Raw genomic sequence first — 20064 nt, forward strand, 5'->3', positions numbered from 1 at the left:
CCCGAAATCTCCATTGGAAGCTGGGAAGAGCTCGAAGACGCTTTTCGGGCAAATTTTCAAGGGACTTATGTCCGACCAGAGAGTCAGCCCGAAAGCTTTGGAACAAGTTTCTTACTAAAAAGAACCAAATTGTCGTATGTCCGGACACCGAAGCCTTGCCATCTTTTGCGTGGGTGAGGAAAGCTGGCTAGCCAGATGCAGCACCAGCGACCCCAGTACATCTGAAGTTAGAGGTGGAAACGGGAAATCACGGTGCAGCAGCAATAACAAACGCCGAAATAAAGAAGACAGCACGAAGAGCACAACAGTAAATGCTGGATTCAAAAGCTCTGGGCCAGGTCAGCAAAAGCCGCCCTCTAAAGGCGCCAGAGACGAACTGTCTAGCCTAAACAAAATTCTGGACCAAATATGTCAGATCCATAGCACCCCTGGTAAACCCGCTAATCATACCCACAGAGAATGTTGGGTCTTCAAGCAATCCGGCAAGCTCAACGCCATACACAAGGGGGAGGATACACCAAGCGAAGACGAGGATGAGCCTCTCAAGCAAGACACTGGGGAACAAAAGAAATTTCCACTAGAAGTCAAAACAGTAAACGTGTTACACGTGATCAAGGGGAGAAACAAAACGGCACTCCCAGAAAAATATGCCCAAAGGCATATCACCGCGGAGTCCTGCCACTGGTCGTCTCAACCGATCACTTTCGACCATCGTGATTACTCAGCAAGTATCTGGCGTGGAGGATGGGCTGCCCTGGTATTAGACCCAATAATTGACGGATACCACTTCACACGAGTCCTGATGGATGGTGGCAGCAGTCTCAACCTGATATACGAGGATACAATCCGCAAAATGGGGATAGACCCAACGAAAATTTACCATAGCAATACTATCTTTAAAGGAGTAACACCAGGCCTAGGGGCCCATTGCACGGGCTCCCTGCTACTAAAGGTTATATTCGGCTTCCCCGATAACTTCCGTAGAGAACATTTAACCTTCCACATCGCTCCGTTCCAAAGTGGCTATCAAGCACTACTTGGACGCGAAGCTTTTGCTCGCTTTAATGCAATACCACATTATGCTTCCCTGACGCTCAAGATGCCCGGTCCACGCGGCATCATTACGGTGAACGGAAGTATTAAGCGATCTTTCGCGCCGAAGAGAATGCGACTGCCTTGGCAGCCGCACACTAAAAACGGCCCACCAACTAAAGCATTTGATAGGTCGTCAAGACCACGGACGTGGTTAGACGAGTCCGGTGCTGCTATATGTAATTTGTACCGGATTGATGGCCACACCCCTATTACAAATACAAGGGGCTCAACACGCGCAGACAAGTGGCAATTTCTACTCATTTTTAGTTATACATGGTTTCTTTAAAAACTATCTTTTTGCACGACAACTTTTTCACCTAAGTCCCTCTCTTTTACAAATGATCACCGTGCTACACTCGTCCAGGATACGGCACAACGGAGACACAGGCATAGACGTGCAGCAGGGACCCGCTCCAAGGATTCTTTTTAGATTAAGACCCTGTGTAAACCTTTTTTACTGTCTCTTGTTGATACACATCCCTCGAATTCTCAGTACAATTGAGAAGGATGCTGACATCTTGGCATGTGGCCACGTTAGAATAATGCACGTACCTGGACACAAGGGGCTTCTTACAAAGGGCACTATTTAGGCCCGATTTATACCATAAAGACCGAATACCTTAGGGAGTGTTCGGCGTCGCAAGTTTGGCCTTGTATGCATCAGCTCCGAAACATTGTCTTTGGTCAAATGTTGGGTTTGCCCGGCTCCTGTCTTTTGGTGCCTTACGTTCCGCTTTATCGGCTAAGGCAGCACCAGGAGAACTACTGCGATTGTGCCCTGGTTCATCCGGACGAGCACCTCAGTAGAGAAAGCCGAAAACTGACTGTCATGATATTGCGTGAGACTGGTCAACCACTCGATGACCTATCGGAATGTTAGAATTCCTCCGCCTTAACGAAGGGCCGTTTTCCCGCTAGGCATGTACACACCCCGAGATCGGGGGAGTGCGGAGCCACTAGGGGCTATCTAGTAGCCCCACTGTCAAACTCCTATGGTTAAGTGAAAGTGTTAAAGCATTATAGTCCGGTTGCCTCGTTCGCTATGATATCACCTCCTTAATAGGACCAAGACATTGGGTTAAGTGTGAACACGCGTTTTTTGCGAGCACCTCCGCATTATATGTGTGGGGGTTGAAACCGACGACTGCAATCTTTCAGGTTATATACATATATACGCAAACGGCCGCACAGGAGGCATCACATTGCTTTCCGGCAAAAGTATAAATACAGCCTTACTATATTTTATAAAAACATTGTGTTTACAATGGGAATACATGTAATTCAAACATAATATTCTTCGAGCACTAGGACTCTATCAAACGAGCACCCTCAAGAACCTCTTCAAAATAGTGCTCGGCAGCTACTCGGCCTATGGCCGAACCTTGCGCCGCAGCAGTGGTAGCATCCATCTCCGCCCAGTATGCCTTGACACGGGCAAAGGCCATCCGCGAGCCTTCTATGCATGCCGACCTCTTCACCGCGTTGATGCGCGGCACCGCACCAAGGAACTACTGCACTAAGCTGAAATAGTTGTTCGGCTTCGGCTTCTCCGGCCACAAATGATCTACAACAGACCTCATGGCAAGTCCGGACAACCTATTAAGTTCGGCCCATTCCGCTAGTGTCACAGCCCTAGCTCAGCCCCTATTGTCCTTGCTTGATCTTGTTGCATCATGTTTAAATTTTATTGAAAGTTGAATTGGGGAAAGTGGAAAGCCTCAGAAGTCTTTTACAAAAATTATCAACATTAAAAATTGTTTCAAATAAACCCAAGAGGTAAAATGTTCCTGTCAAGCTATAAAAATATTGGCAAGAGGTAAAACTCAAACCAATATTTTTGGAGTCTCAGAAATATTTATTTTGGGCATTTGGAATTAATTCAATATCTATTTGAATTGGATTTATATTTATCATATATATAAATATATGTTCAGTAATTCTGAAAATTGTTGTGTGGCTTTGTATAAGTCCACTTAGTTGACAAAATTATTTTCATGATGTTTAAAATTGATTTAGTATTTTACTAAATCAGAAACAAATGTCAGAAAAATACAAAATAGAAATAAAAGGCAGAAAGGGGAGTACCTGAGCCACTTATCTGGCCTACACTGTGTTGGCCCAACACTGTTGGCCCAGCCCATCCCTCTCCCTTGTCTTCTTCCAGCTCACGCCAGAAGGACTGGAGCGCGCGTGGCCAATGCCCGCCGGCACGCGCACGGCCACCTCCTGCTTGCCGCTTTGCCCTGGCCCTCCTTGGTGAAGCCACACCACCCCCTCGACCATCTCTGGCTCTCCTAGCGCCTCTTCTCTCCTCTGGCTCCTCTCCACCTCGCGCCCGAGCGCACCGCAGTGCGCCGCCGAGCACCACCGCAGCCACTACCGCTCCCTCGACCTCTCGAGCTTACCAAGAGCTCCGCCGCTTCATCCTCGACCTCCACACCGAGCCACGCGACGTCGGACGCCCCACAACGCCGCCTTTGCCCTCGTCTTCATCCTCGGGCACCAGAGATCGCCACTGCTGATTCGACACCTCCGAGCCGTCCTCGAGCGCGCTAAGCATCCCTACAGCCTCTATGTGAGCTCCAACGCCGTTTCCCTCTTACCTCGACGCCGTTCGTGACTTGTAGCCGTTGATTCCGCGCTGATCGAAACGCCCCGCCGCACGAGCTCGACGCCGGCGTCACTTCGGTGACCATTTGGTCATCCGTCGGTGTGCAACGTGTTCGCAACCTTGCGTAGTGCATCCCTAGCGCACTGGTTCGCTCGACCGCGAGCCGCAGCAGCAAAACTAACGAACGCCGAACTCCGCCCGCCGCCTCGCTCGCCACCGCCGACGCCGCAGCTCACCCCAGCTCCTCTCACCTGCTCCTCTAGATGCGCGCGTACTCAAGGAACCCGTAGAAACAAACAGCGAGGCAAATGGTTGCCCGTAGCTCGATTCCGATGAATATCCGTGGCCGGATGTGCTCGCCGGGGTCCAACTGCGGTGAGGTGATGTGGCGTGCCTGAGGCTAATTACCACGTTAACCTCGCCCTGTGTCACTGACAGGCAGGCCCCACCACTCTAATTAACCGCGGGGTAACCCCTGTTTACTTTTAACCTAACCACTATGGGCCCACGTGTCAGCTTTGACCAAGCTGACGTGGCTGTTGACTGGGCCCACATGTCTGTGACCCTAATCAGCCCTAAGACACTGACTATTGGGTCCCATGCGTCAGGTTTGACCTGGGTCAACCCAGTTGACCTGCTGACACAATGTTGTTGTCATGCTGACGCAGTAATGGTTTTCTGGATTTAAAATAATTCAGAAAATTCCAGAAAATTAGCTAAACTTCTAAAAATCATAGAAAATCAACCGTAACTCCAAATGAAATAATTTATATATGAAAAATTATCAGAAAAATCCAATCTATCCATATATACCATTTCCATGCATGTTTGAGCAACTTAACCTCACTGTTTAGTCCAAAACATGATAATGCACTATTTGAATTCATAGTTTGAATTTGAATTTGAACCTTGAGTTCAAATCAACCCAAACCTTTTTGTTACTAGTTGCATTAGCTCAAATCACAACATATTGTCATGTCATGATCATGCATCATATTGTGCATTGCATTGATTGTGCTCTTCCTTGTTTGCCGGTAATTGTCCCCTCTCGGTAGACGCTGCTCCGACGATGTGATCGTTGACACTGATGAAGACTCAATGTTATCTTCAGAAGTGCCAGGCAAGCAAAACCCCCCTTGTTCATTCTGATACAATCCCACTCTGTCACTCCTACTCTCTTTTACTACATTAGGAAAACAATGTTTCAACGGTTACATGCTGCGGTAGCTGAACCCCTTTCCTCTGCATGACCTGTCATTGCCACAGTAAATAGATGAAACCCACTAGCATGAGTAGGAGTTGTTTGAGCCCTGATGTGCCTACTGATTCATGTTTGTTTGTCATGCCTGCTACTGCTTAGAGTTGAGTCAGGTCCGATTCATCGGGGATGAATTGGAATGTGGTGAACATGTCCTACTGTTGAGAGCTAAGTGTGTGAACACGATTTGGCAAAGGTAGCGGTGAGAGGCCATGTAGGAGTACATGGTGGGTTGTCTCATTGCAGCCGTCCTTAGGAACTGAGTTCTGTGTTTGTGATCCATGAATAGCTACTACCACGCATTGGAAGGCTTAAGTGCCCCTCCCGACTTATTAATACACCTGATCTCTATCCAGGAATTGCAACTAGTTTCTGGTGTTTGTAGGTAGTGTTAGAAGTCTACCAAGTGGCACCCGATACAGGTGGGCTTGCGACAGACTAGGCACCGTGGCCCGGTGTACCAAGTGTCACCTGGATGGTGGGCTTGGGAACCCTGTACACATCGTTTGGGGCCGTGAGCGACACCCCGGCTGGATCTCCTTGCGGATGGAACCCGAATAGGCGATAAACCTGGACTAGAGACTTGTTGGTTAGTCAGGTCGTGGCCGACTCCCTCGCCAGGCTTCCGCTTGAAGGTTGCCGAGATACGCGACGTGTACATGGTGGTAAGTGGCGAGAGCGTGTGTGAAGAAGTACACCCCTGCAGGGTTATCATTATCTATTCGAATAGTTGGATTCCTCGGATATGGAAACTTGGACCCCTTGCATAGTTCATAGACAAGTGAAAGTGGATACTCTAGAATGCGCAAGATAAGTGTGAGTGCTATGGATGGCGTTCTCGTAGGGAGACGGGAGCGGATCCATAGTGGAGTATTGATATGGTGAATATGTGGACTTGTGTGCGCCACCTCAACGGAGTTACTTGTAGTCGTAGTTCAGGATAGCCACCAAGTCAAAGCTGGCTTGCTGCAGGCAAACTCCACCACCTCTTTGTTGATACCGATGCATATGTAGTTAGTTCTGATGTAAGTCTTGCTGGGTACAATTGTACTCACGTTTGCTTAATTTATGTTTTGCAGAGAGACTTCAGTCTCGCTAGTAGTTCCGCGTGGACTTCGACGTTTAGCTTGTTACCTCAGCTACGATCTTGTATCCTTGGGAGGGTCTTGTAGATAGTCAGGCTTCTCAGCCTTTTTCATTTGTAGATGTCTGTACTCAGACAGGTTAAGCTTCCGCATGTGCTTGTTTCTTGTTGCGTGTATGCTTTGTATGTTGGGTCATAAGACCCATGCTTGTAATATCTCGCTCCTCGGAGCCTAATGAATAAATAATCTGAGTCGTAGAGTCTTGTTGTGATGCCATGTTGTATTACACATATTAAGCACATTGTGTGTATGATTGAAATGCTTGGTATGTGTGGGATCCGACAACCTAGTTGTTTATCCTTTGTAGCCTCTCTTATGGGGAAATGTAGTCTTGTGCTTCCATGAGCCATAGTAGTCCGCTACATCCTGGTTCACCGGAGTCCTACTAGCATAGCACTACTGCTCCGAAACACTTGACTGGCCGGCATGTGATTCACTTCGTTCCTGTGTCTGTCCCTTCAGGGAAATGTCACACGGTGACATCCGGAGTCCTGCCTAGCCTGCTACAGCCCGGGTTCCCGGAGTCCTATTAGCCCGGATTCACACGCTGCTGACCGACATGCTCGATGTTGATTCATGTATGTCTGTTCCCGTAAGTTAGTGCCACTTTGGGTTCACGACTAGTCATGTCGGCCCGGGTTCTCTGTCATATGGATGCTATCGACACTATCATATACGTGAGCCAAAAGGCGCAAACGGTCCCGGGCCATGGTAAGGCGACACCTGTGGGAATACCGTGTGTGAGGCCGCAAAGTGATATGAGGTGTTATAGGCTAGATCGGTGTGACTTAGAATCGGGGTCCTGACAGCTTTGGTATCAGAGCCTGACTGCCTGTAGGATTACCAAGCCAAGCTGGTCGAAGTCGTGTCTAGAAATTCTTTAGTTATATAAGGGAATTGATTGTGGATGGGAACGTACGGCTCTTTTTACTCCTTATCCTCATGACCTTCTGATCTGAGTCAACCTCTTCTTTTCTACAAGGGTTAAGAACTAGGCTTCTCTTCTATCTCTCAGGATGACGTGTTACTAAACCGTAGTTTCCTAGGATTGTTGAGTTCAAGCCTCAGTTCAGTTCCTACTACTTCCATATGTTCATAGCTGCCCTCAGAACCATGATATTGTGATGTTGAGTGGTTATGCCGCCATTTTGCAGGTAGTCTCAAATCTTTTTGAGCATTTACAGCCGTTATGCTGTCCGAGTCATCCCAGGTTTCTAAATAGTCTGATGCATTTGCAAATCCCTTCTTTTCGTTCCTGATGTCCCTTTGGGCCAGTTCAACCACACTAATCTGTGTGTGGAGGTACTCCGTTGCCTTGACGTGTATGTTGGAGTTAGTATTATGACCCTTGGTGTCCTCGAAAATTTAGTAATGCTTTCGTATCCCCAGTGTGATGATTCTGGCTATCATTCTTGAAAGCATCCCGTGATGCCATTTAGTAGTAGGTATTCTACTCCTGTGCTCTTCACCCAAGAATCACTCTGTTCACTTCGTGTTGATATTGTTGCTAGTTCCTTTAGGATATTAGTAACCTTTGCGATAGTCCTCGAGGTCCGTGGTCTTTCCTTCTTCCAAATACCATGAACCATTAAGGCAGAAGTTCTTTGAACCAAAAGATCACCATTAGAGTACCCGTGAGGAGTTCTCCATTCATAATTGTGATTCTCCCAGTTCTACCTTTCTGCATGGGTTATCCGGAAGAAAAATGTTGAACACGTTCGACATACTAACCCATGAATCCACAACTCAAAATGTTATATGCTCCTTGAGTTGTCCATTCTCAGTTGTATTCCGACCATCATCTATAAATTGATTGTTAGGAATAGTTGTGCATTCGTGTTCATTGATGCCTATTATTCTTGTGGTCCGTCAAGCCATTCTATCCCGGAATGACTAGGAGAAACAAACTCTAGTACCTTTTCCACTTCTAGGATTGGGTCAAAGTAGTTGTATTTCACGGATCAAAATGCCAATCCAACTTTTGCTCTGTTCTACCTTGGAGTGTTACCATCTTTATGCCAGGAATGTCATGAGAATTGCACCGCCTCTTATGAACTCTTGACGCAGTGCTACTTCTCACCATCATTATTCATTCCTCGGTCCCGTGTTGATGTAACCGGAATGCCGACTAATTTATCGTCATGTGTGAAATCTATACTCCTAGCAACCGTGTTGCCTGGTAGTTAATGGACAATATTCTCATTCTTAGCGTGTTGGTTATTAAATCATCATCCTAAGATTGATCGTGCTACCAATGTCCTTATTTCTGGTGCACTCTTCGATCTTGGAGTTAGGATTGAATTCCTTGCTTATTTGATCATATCATCTTGCTCTGAAAAGCAAGATTGTTCTCGAGCTTAGTGACATATCGGTGGTTCGTGATTTTCTAAATATCTTCTCGGAGGTATCACCAGGCTGTCACCTGATCGCTATGTTGAGTTCGTGATCAAGTTGGTTTCTTGTAGCCACCCTTTTCTCCAAGAATCTGTGTTGGATACCCCTGAGCTAGTTGGTTAAGCTTAACAACAACTTGGAGAGTTGGAAGATAAAAGCTTGTCCTACCACGCTCATCCCTAAGGGATATCTTGTATCCGTGTTGAAGAAAGGTAATATCTTCGTCGATTGATCCACGTGATCAATTGTCGGTGCTATTGTCTTATCAATCCTTTGATTTTAGTGTGTGCTATCGTCAAATCAAATTAGAACCAACGATGTTCGTAATCTTGTCTTACTCGTGGTTGATCCCTCGAGCATACACCATTACATCTTTTGGTATGACCAATGCTATCAACGTGTTCACATGATGGTGGAAGCCCAGTGATATGGAAATTCCGATGAGTTGTTGTTGAGCCCATCAGCACCATTTTGTCTCCCCCATGATTCATGTTGAACATTATACTAGTGTTGGAAACTTATAAGAATTGCCCTCATGTCCCGTTCATGAAGCATATGTCCGGTTGAAATATGTGACTTCCTCTAATTCATGTGCATCTGATGCAAGTTGCCGCCATGGATTCGAGAAAGCTTGTTTTGCTTCCTTTGGAGTCATCCCAAGTTAGTCATGCATGTGCAAAGTATTCTATGGTTTGATAGGCTCGCTACCTTCAGTCCATATGTGTCCCTAGCACACCAAGCCACTGATTGATTTGTTCAAGGAGAAGAAGTGTCTTCTTAAGAGCTAGACTTACGCAAGGACTTCGATATCCTCGTTGATGGTTCCCCCTAAACTCGGTAGTGTTTCATTGTAAGACTACCAGGTGACCATGCTTGTCTAGGACTGTGTGTTCACATGCTTGTAGCAAAACCGGCTCATGTTTTGGAGCTTACTACCATAGTTCATTCCCCCGAGAGTCTCGCAACGTCATCTCGTCGATTTGTGTTGCAAACTTTCATTTTTCTTTCTAGACTTGATGAGTCTGGAAAATCCTGACACCAACCAGATCTGAATCTCAGGAAGATATGATGGTTGGAACACACTCCAAGAACTATAATATTGGTCTCTCTGTAACCGGTAAAGTGGATGTCGTGGCAACACACCCAGCCGGAAGACCTATTATTGTAGTATCTTGATTGTGGAAGTTGGCCACCTCCCCATAAGGATTTCGTAGGATTTACTCCAGAGTTGTTCCATATGGATCTATTGTATTCCGGAGTCCGACCACTACTTGATGGCTACGTTGATGCTTTAAAGCATGACCGTGGTAACCAGTACATAAAGGGGAACATTAGGAGTGGAGTGCTAAATGTCTCTCGGTCGATCATCCAGATTTCATTCCCTTGGCCTCGCTAAGGTGAAACCTGAGAAAGGGTTGTCTTTCTATGCATCTGCATTGTCCATCACTATTCATCAAGGTAGTAAGATGTGTTGCCAGGATCCTCAACTCGGATGTTGGTAGAACCTTGATGAATATGGAAATGCTCAAGTTCTTGAGAGCACGCGCAAGCAAAATCATCCCTTGCGTTGTCTTCAACAAGGTAGTCCACATCATCCATTCTAGTGTGGGTATGCCATCCCTTCTTACTCTCCCAAATGATTGTTGGTGAATTTCCTTAGGCTGGTATAGAGAGTTTCAATGATCTCCATATCAAAAGTAATCCTTTTTGCCACTTAAGGGAATAATCCAACGAGTCACCTTCCCTATGGTGCCCTATTATGGAATCAAGGCAATTTATCTCCTTGCTACTTCGAAATTCATGCTCCATCTTAGTCAAGTGTGGAATTGTAGCCTGCCAAATTAAAACCTCGTCATATGTTTCTTTCCTCCCCTCTCGATATGTGTTTTGTGTCTCAGCTCGAGAGATGTTCCTACATCTCACCCCATAAGTTGATCGTGAGTTGTTCGATCTTCGAGAAGATCGATTTCGGTAGAGAGTCTCTTTCCGTCATCATCATGTTGGATGAAGATCTCGATAGAAAAGACGTCAAGATCAATTGGAGAAATGAATCACCATCTTTGAGAAGGGCAATTAGATCATGAAGATCATGTCGGCTTTGTGTCCCCTCTGTCTTCTTACCTCACATCTTGAATCTCGAGACGAGATTCTTGTTTAGTGGAGGTGAGTTTTCACAGCCCTAGCTCAGCCCCTGTTGTCCTTGCTTGATCTTGTTGCATCATGTTTAAATTTTATTGAAAGTTGAATTGGGGAAAGTGGAAAGCCTCAGAAGTCTTTTACAAAAATGATCAACATTAAAAATTGTTTCAAATAAACCCAAGAAAATGTTCCTGTCAAGCTATAAAAATATTGGCAAGAGGTAAAACTCAAACCAATATTTTTGGAGTCTCAGAAATATTTATTTTGGGAATTTGGAATTAATTCAATAAATATTTGAATTGGATTTATATTTATTATATATATATATATAAATATATGTTCAATAATTATGAAAATTGTTGTGTGGCTTTGTATAAGTCCACTTAGTTGACACAATTATTTTCATGAAGTTTAAAATTGATTTAGTATTTTACTAAATCAGAAACAAATGTCAGAAAATAGAAATAAAAGGCAGAAAGGAGAGTACCTGAGCCACTAACCTGGCCTACACTCTGTTGGCCCAACACTGTTGGCCCAGCCCATCTCTCTCCCTTGTCTTCTTCCAGCTCACGCCAGAAGGACTGGAGCGCACGTGGCCGACACCCGCCGGCACGCGCACCGCCACCTCCTGCTTGCCGCTTTGCCCTGGCCCTCCCTAGTGAAGCCACGCCACCCCCTCGACCCTCTCTGGCTCTCCCAGCGCCTCTTCTCTCCTCTGGCTACTCTCCACCTCGTGCTCGAACGCACCGCAGTGCGCCGCCGAGCACCACAGCAGCCACTGTCGCTCCCTCGACCTCTAGAGCTTACCAAGAGCTCTGCCGCTTCATCCTCGACCTCCACACCGAGCCACGGGACGTCGGACGCCCCACAACGCCGCCTTTGCCCTCGTCTTCAACCTCGGGCACTGGAGATCGCCACCACCGATTCGACACCTCCGAGTCGTCCCATAGCGCGCTAAGCATCCCTACAGCCTCTATGTGAGCTCCTACGCCGTTTCCCTCTTACCTCGACGCCGTTCGCGACCTGTAGCCGTTGATTCCGCGCTGACGGAAACACCCCACCGCACGAGCTCGACGCCGGCGTCACTTCGGTTACCATTTGGTCATCCGCCGGTGTGCAACGCGTTTGCAACCTAGCGTAGGGCATCCCTAGCGCACCGGTTCGCTCGACCGCGAGCCGCAGCAGCAAAACTCACGAACGCCGAACTCCGGCCACCGCCTCGCTCGCCACCGCCGACGCCACAGCTCACCCCAGCTCCTCTCACCTGCTCCTCTGGATGCGCGCGTACTCAAGGAACCCGTAGAAACAAACAGCGAGGCAAATGGTTGCCCGTAGCTCGATTCCGATGAATATCCGTCGACGGATGTGCTCGCTGGGGTCCAACTTCGGTGAGGTGACATGGCGTCATTAGCCTGAGGCTAATTACTGTGTTAACCTCGCCCTGTGTCACTGACAGGCAGGCCCCACCACTCTAACTAACCACGGGGTAACCCCTGTTTACTTTTAACCTAACCACTATGGACCCACTTGTCAGCTTTGACCAAGCTGACGTGGCTGTTGACTGGGCCCACATGTCTGTGACCCTAACCAGCCCTAAGACACTGACTATTGGGTCCAATGCGTCAGGTTTGACCTGGGTCAACCCAATTGACCTACTGACGCAATGATGTTGTCATGCTGACGCAGTAATGGTTTTCTGGATTTAAAATAATTCAGAAAATTCCAGAAAATTAGAAAAACTGCTCCGATGTTGTGATCGTTGACACTGATGAAGACTCAATGTTATCTTCAGAAGTGCCAGGAAAGCAAAACCCCCTTGTTCATTCTGATACAATCCCACTCTCTCGCTCCTGCTCTCTTTTACTGCATTAGGACAACAACGTTTCAACTGTTACATGTTGTGGTAGCTGAACCCCTTTCCTCTGCATGACCTGTCACTGCCACAGTAAATAGATGAAACCCACTAGCATGAGTAGGAGTTGTTTGAGCCCTGATGTGCCTACTGATTCATGTTTGTTTGTCATGCCTGCTACTTCTTAGAGTTGAGTCAGGTCTGATTCATCGGGGATGAATTGGAATGTGGTGAACATGTCCTACTGTTGAGAGCTAAGTGTGTGAACACGATTTGGTAAAGGTAGTGGTGAGAGGCCATGTAGGAGTACATGGTGGGTTGTCTCATTGCAGCCGTCCTTAGGAACTGAGTTCTGTGTTTGTGATCCATGAACAACTACTACCACGCATTGGAATGATTAAGTGCCCCTCTCGACTTATTAATCAACCTGATCTCTGTCCAGGAGTTGCAACTAGTTTCTGGTGTTTGTAGGTAGTGTTAGTAGTCTACCAAGTGGCACCCGGTACAGGTGAGCTTGGGACCGACTAGGCACCGTGGCCCGGTGTACCAAGTGGCACCTGGATGGTGGGCTTGGGAACCCTGTACACATCGTTTGGGGCCGTGAGTGACACCCCGGTCGGATCTCCTTGCGGATGGAACCCGAATAGGCGATAAACCTGGACTAGAGACTTGTTGGTTAGTGAGGTTGTGGCCGACTCCCTCGCCAGGCTTCCGCTTGAAGGTTGCCGAGATACGCGACGTGTACATGGTGGTAAGTGGCGAGAGTGTGTGTGAAGAAGTACACCCCTGCAGGGTTATCATTATCTATTGGAATAGCCGTATTCCTCGGATATGGAAACTTGGACAAGTTGCATAGTTCATAAACAAGTGAAAGTGGATACTCTAAAATGCGCAAGATAAGCGTGAGTGCTATGGATGGCGTTCTCGTATCGAGACGGGAGCGGATCCCTAGTGGAGTATTGATGTAGTGAATATGTGGACTCGTGTGCGCCACCTCAACAGAGTTACTTACAGTCGTAGTTCAGGATAGCCACCAAGTCAAAGCTGGCTTGCTGCAGTCAAACTCCACCACCTCTTTGTTGATACTAATGCATATGTAGTTAGTTCTGATGTAAGTCTTGATGGGTACAATTGTACTCACGTTTGCTTAATTTATGTTTTGTAGAGAGACTTCAGTCTCGCTAGTAGTTCCGCGTGGACTTCGACGTTTAGCTTGTTACCTCAGCTATGATCTTGTATCCTTGGGAGGGTCTTGTAGATAGTCAGGCTTCTCAGCCTTTTTCATCTTTAGATGTCTGTACTCAGACATGTTAAGCTTGCGCATGTGCTTGTTGCTTGTATGCTCTGTATGTTGGGTCATGAGACCCATGCTTGTAATATCTCACTCCTCGGAGCCTAATGAATAAATACTCTGAGTCGTAGAGTCTTGTTGTGATGCCATGTTGTATTACACATATTGAGCATATTGTGTGTATGATTGAAATGCTTGGTATGTGTGGGATTGGACAACCTAGTTGTTTATCCTTGATAGCCTCTCTTATGGGGAAATGTAGTCTTGTGCTTCCATGAGCCATAGTAGTCCGCTGCAGCCCGGTTCACCGGAGTCCTCCTAGCCTAGCACTACTACTCCGAAACACTTGACTGGCCGGCATGTGATTCACTTCGTTCCTGTGTCTGTCCCTTCAGGGAAATGTCACGCGGTGACATCCGGAGTCCTACCTAGCATGCTACAGCCCGGGTTCCCGAAGTCCTATTAGCCCAGTGCTACAGCCCGGATTCACACGCTGCTGACCGACATGCTCGATGTTGATTCATGTATGCCTGTTCCCGTAAGTTAGTGCCACTTTGGGTTCATGACTAGTCATGTCGGCCCGGATTCTCTATCATATGGATGCTAGCGACACTATCATATACGTGAGCCAAAAGGAGCAAACGGTCCCGGGGCATGGTAAGGCGACACCCGTGGGAATACCGTGCTTGAGGCCGCAAAGTGATATGAGGTGTTACTGGCTAGATAGGTGTGACTTAGAATCGCGGTCCTGACAGCTAGCTGATCAGTCAAGGGAAGCGGACGCTCTGGAACGTTGAATTGTGACCAGAATAGCTTGTCCTCTTCACGACCTGATTGATCTTGGAAGTATTCGACCGCATCGACAGCGCTCGCCGCCAAGTCCATATATGCGTCTGCCGAACTCCACAGCCGATCTAGAGGGGCATACCACGGATCTCCGAACTTCCTCCGCAGTAGAAAGGGCTTCCCAGCCGCAATAGTGGCCTTCTCAAGGTCCGCTGCCTTCACTTAGTTCTCTTCTTCAAGGAACTGGAAACGGTCGGCAGTGCGTTTTAATTCTACAGTCATCTTGGCCATCTTTTCTTTGCTTTCGCAATGGGCAGACTTCTCGGCTCTTAACTCTTCGGCCGCCTTCAAAGCAGCCACATTACTAACCCTCGCTTGTTCCTTGGCTCGGGCGACTTCCACCCGAAGGGTCTCCACGGTAGCAGCTCCGTCTGCAGTCACAACATATTAAAGATACTGGCATCATGCCGCTCTTATTGTGTGACATTCACCAAAAAACATTACTTACACTGTGATTCGTCAAGCCGCTTGTTAACAAGCTCGCTGTCGGCGTCTGCCGCATCCAGTTGCCGTTTTAATTTGGCAAACTCACTAGTCCGGCTAGCCACCGGAGCTTCCACCACCTGCACATAAAGGCAGTATGGTTATTGCCTGGGACTATGATCCTTTGTTCTCCGCCATTCCCGACGACAACCAGAGTCTCAGGGGCTACTATCTACACAGGGCACACCTAACATGTGCGGTACTATCACATATTATCTCACGTACCTCAAAGCTTGTCAGTAGACTCATAAAGGCTTCATGTAATCCGCTTACGGCAGACGAAATTCTTTCCATCACTGTACCCATCAGCGTACGGTGTTCTTCTGAGATGGCCGCTCGCCCCAATAGCTCCCTCAGAACGTCCGACCACATACTAGACGGTGCCGGACTCTTTTGTTTGCTCTCATCGAGAGCCGGACGCTGGGGACTTTGGGGGTCTATGGGATTATCTTCTGGCCTCACCTGATTCGGAGAGGCCCTCCGTGACGACACTTCGGGGTCGCCTGCTTCTTGAGCGGAGGAGTCTGGGGGAGGCGTTTCGCTTTCCATCATCTCCGGAAGAAGATCCCCCGAAGACGAGCTCAGCTGAGAAGGGCTAAGACCCGAACTGCAAGATATATGCGGCGGTTATTTTCTCAGAAGAAAGATAGTATACCTTCACTATTAAAACATTTTTGGATCACTTACGACTTGTTGGAGGGCTGATCCCCCCGCGGACTTTGTGCGGCAAGAGCACCCCCTGAGGCAGGACCCTCTGTTGGAGACTTCTTCTCTCGTTTGAAGGCCTCAGCTTCCGGATCCTCAGAAGCAGTCCTCCTCCTCCCCCGGTTATCCTCCTTTAAGGAGGCGCTCATTCCCTCGGTTGGAACTTGCAGCGATGGGGGCCCGCTTCCACCCATATTATTCCCCCTGTATCTTCCTTCGAGGTCTCCGGGCAAGGTGCGAGCTCGAGCATCTTTTCCAATACCGGATTTTCCAAACCCTCAGGGAGGGGGGCCGCACATCGAATCATCTTCGCCTTTGTTAGCCAGTCCTGGTCAAAGAGTGATCTCTCATAAATAACTTCATGACGAATAAAGGATAGTGTGTTCAGCTAGAGGATTTCTTACTTGTTTGGCGGCGCGGTTACTGCTCAGGCCCACGTCCTCAGTAGCGTCCGAACACTCTATTTGAGGTCCAAAGAATGACTTGTACATCTCCTCTTGCGTCAGGCCGAGGAAACTTTGAATGCCACGCGGTCCTTCTGGGTTGAACTCCCACAAGCGAAGGGGCCGGCGTTTGCAAGGCTGGACTTGATGAACTAGCATAACTTGTATTACCACGACCAAATTAAAATCTCCCTCGAAGAGATCTCGAATGCGGCTTTGCAGTATAGGCACGTCCTTGGCTGGACCCCAGCTCAGAGCTCTGCTAATCCATGACATTAGTCGTGGTGGGGGGGCCCGAGCGGAAAGCGGGGGCAGCCGCCCACTTGGCACTTCTGGGAGCTGTGACGTAAAACCACTCCCGTTTCCATAATTCGGACACCTCTAGAAAGGAACCTTTCGGCCAGGGAGCTCCTGCCATATTGCCTATTGATGCACCTCCGCACGCTGCATGTTGCCCATCGATCATCTTCGGCTTCACTTCAAAGGTCTTGAGCCATAGGCCGAAGTGAGGGGTAATGCGGAGGAAGGCCTCACACATGACAATAAATGTCGAGATGTGGAGAAAGGAGTCCGGAGCTAGATCATGGAAATCTAGCCCGTAATAGAACATCAAACCCCTGACGAAGGGATCCATAGTGATGCCTAGGCCTCGGAGGAAGTGGGAGACGAACACGACGTTCTCGTTGGGTTTGGGAGTAGGGACGACCTGCCCTCGAGCAGGAAGCCGATGCGAAACCTCGGCGGTCAGGTATCTGGGCTCCCTCAACTTCTTGATGTCCTCTTCCGTCACGGAGGTGGGCATCCATCGGCCTTGAAGGCTGGATCCGGAGCACCTAACCTGGGCTTTGGGTGTTGGAACTCGAGGCGAGGGAAGGGTTTGATTGAGCACGAGAGGGAAAAAGCAAAAACCTTTTCCCTTTATAAAGAGGGTGAATATCAAGCATCCTCTCCGTAGCCGTTTAGGACTTGCCTATAATCTAGGAGTCCTAGACACGGTTGGGTTACCCACGACCCTATTAATCAGAATCCTGTAATTGGGGGAACACGATCTCTGCTTTGACAAGACATGTCAAGAAACTGTCTCGCGTTATGTGTGGAGCTGGTTGAAGAAAAACGGTTCGAATAATCACCGGGCCATGACATAACATCATGCTGCCAAAACAAGTCAGCAAATTGGAATTGCGAAAATATTATTCTCTCTACGGCAGTATGTGGAACTTATTTTGCGGGGTCGGACACTATCCTCGTATTCAAATTCTTCTGTGATGTATTCGGTGGAGGAACCCGCCTTGCAATGCCGAAGACAATACTGCGCGCCGGACTCATCGTCATTGAAGCCTGGTTCAGGGGCTACTGAGGGAGTCCTGGATTAGGGGGTCTCCGGACAGCCGGACTATCTGCATTGGCCGGACTGTTAGACTATGAAGATACAAGATTGAAGACTTCATCTCGTGTCCGGATGGGACTCTACTTGGCGTGGAAGGCAAGCTAGGCAATACGGATATGGATATCTCTTCCTTTGTAACCGACCTTGTGTAACCTTAACCCTCTCCGGTGTCTATATAAACCGAAGGGTTTTAGTCAGTAGGACAACAATCACAACAGACAATCATACCATAGGCTAGCTTCTAGGGTTTAGCCTCTCTGATCTCGTGGTAGATCTACTCTTGTAATACCCATATCATCAATATTAATCAAGCAGGACGTATGGTTTTACCTGCATCAAGAGGGCCCGAACCTGGGTAAAACATTGTGTCCCCTGCCTCCTGTTACCATCCGGCCTAGACGCACAGTTCGGGACCCCCTACCCGAGATCCGCCGGTTTTGACACCAACACAAACCAAAGGACATGAATGTATACTCATAAATCCCATACCTTGTGGTAAAAGCTGTCTTGGGTATATCCTTCTCACGGATCTTCAATTGGTGATAACCCGATCGAAGATCGATCTTGGAGAAAACACTAGCTCCTTCTAGCTGGTCAAACAAGTCATTGATCATTGGTAGGGGATACTTGTTCTTGATGGTTACCTCATTCAAAGAGCGGTAATCCACACACATTCTCAAGGTTCCATCCTTCTCCACTAAAAGTACTGGGGCTCCCCAAGGTGATGAACTCGGGCGAATATACCCTTTCTCTAGCAACTCCTTAATCTGTTTCTTAACTTCCTCCAAATCATTAGTAGGCATTCGATACGGCCTCTTGGGGATAGGTCCTGTGCCTGGCAGCAACTCAATCAAAAACTCAATCTCCCGATCTGGCGGCATACCCGGTAACTCATCTGGAAATACATCGGGATAATCCTTCACCACTGGTACTTCTTCCTGGACAACTCCCGTAAGAGAGTTCACCTGAATCCTCTTAGGCTTAAGCCTGGATACGTACTTGATCCTCTTCTTCTCTGGGGTGGTGAGAAAAATCGATCTACTAGCACAATCAATGTTTCCCTCATAATTGGACATCCAATCCATCCCTAGGATTACATCCAACCCTTGCGATTCTAGTATAATCATATCTGTGGGAAAAACATGCCCCCCTATGTTCAAAGGCAATTGCAAACATCCCTGACTATCCATAGACTCGGCTTCTGGGGAACTCACTAGAATGGGTGCCTTAAGAGCTATGGTAGGCAACTTATGTTTATCCACAAATCCCCCTGATATGAATGAATGCGATGCACCAGTGTTAAAAAGAATGAGTGCTGGAAATGAATTAACCAAAATCTTGCCAATCACCGCGTCAGGCTGCTCATAAACCTCTTCCACATTGACATGATTCACATGTCCCTTAGTGAAAGGATTGGGCTTCTTGCCTCCAGAATTCCCATTGCCATTTCCATTTCAATTCTGCGCCTCAGGGCACTCATTGGATTAGTGACCTGCCTTCTTGCACTTGAAGCAGGTGATGTGACTCAAGTCCTTCTTCATCGGTGTGGAAGAATTGAAATGCTGCTGATTGCCATTTCCTCCATTACCATTGCCCTGCTTGTGACCATGGTGGTTGTGTCCATTCCCTCCATGATGAATGTGGCCCCCATGGTTATGGTGATTCCCTCCAAACTTGGTAGTGCCTGATCCAGAACTTCCTGAGTACGGGCTGTAGCGGGGTTTCTATTGAACTCCAGAGTTATACTTCCCGTGGCCGTACTTCCTCTTACGATTCTCCCTCTGCTGGTGCTTGCCTTCAAGAATGGTAGCCTTATCAACCAGCTCCTGATAGTCTGCAAATGTTGCCACATTCATCTGAACTCCCAACTCATCATTCAATCCCTCCAGAAACTTCTCCTGCTTGGTTGCATCGGTGGCCACGTCCTCTGGGGCGTAACGGGCCAACTTACTAAACTCATCAACATACTGAGATACCATGCGTCCTCCCTGGCGCAAGCTGCGGAACTCCTTCTTTTTTAGACTCATGGCTCCAGCTGAGACATGAGCAGTGCGGAACGCCCGCTGGAACTGAGCCCAAGTCACATTCTCCATGGGGTATGTGGTGGTGTAGTTCTCCCACCAAGCAGCTGCCGGTCCATCCAGCTGGTGGGCACCAAACTTCACCTTCTCCGCATCATTGCATCCTATCATGGCCAGCTCCCTTCCTATCTTGTGGAGCCAGTCATCTGCGACGATCGGTCCGTGCTGCTGGAGAACAGGGTGGGTTCAGCCTCAGAAAACGGGTAAGACTGTCTACCGGGGGTGGCGGCGGTGGGTGGTTGTTGTTGTTGTTCTAGTTCTGGTTCTGAATGAGCATCTGCATAAGAGCATTTTGTTGCTGGATCAATTGCGTAAGCTCCAGCGGAAAGTTGAA

The 20064-nt window shown here is 47.9% G+C and overlaps 1 protein-coding gene across 1 annotated transcript; it reads right to left on the minus strand.

Moving 5' to 3' along the window:
- Positions 1 to 19373: 19373 nt before the first annotated feature.
- LOC147972470 (uncharacterized) lies at positions 19374 to 19841 on the minus strand. Its single transcript, XM_087524347.1, has one exon. It carries the CDS (start codon positions 19839 to 19841, stop codon positions 19374 to 19376), a length of 468 nt encoding a protein of 155 aa, XP_087380473.1.
- Positions 19842 to 20064: the final 223 nt, after the last annotated feature.

The sequence above is a fragment of the Triticum urartu genome, chromosome 5A (genome assembly GCF_056163025.1).
Source record: "Triticum urartu cultivar PI428250 chromosome 5A, HENAU_Tu73, whole genome shotgun sequence".
Taxonomy (NCBI): domain Eukaryota; kingdom Viridiplantae; phylum Streptophyta; class Magnoliopsida; order Poales; family Poaceae; genus Triticum; species Triticum urartu.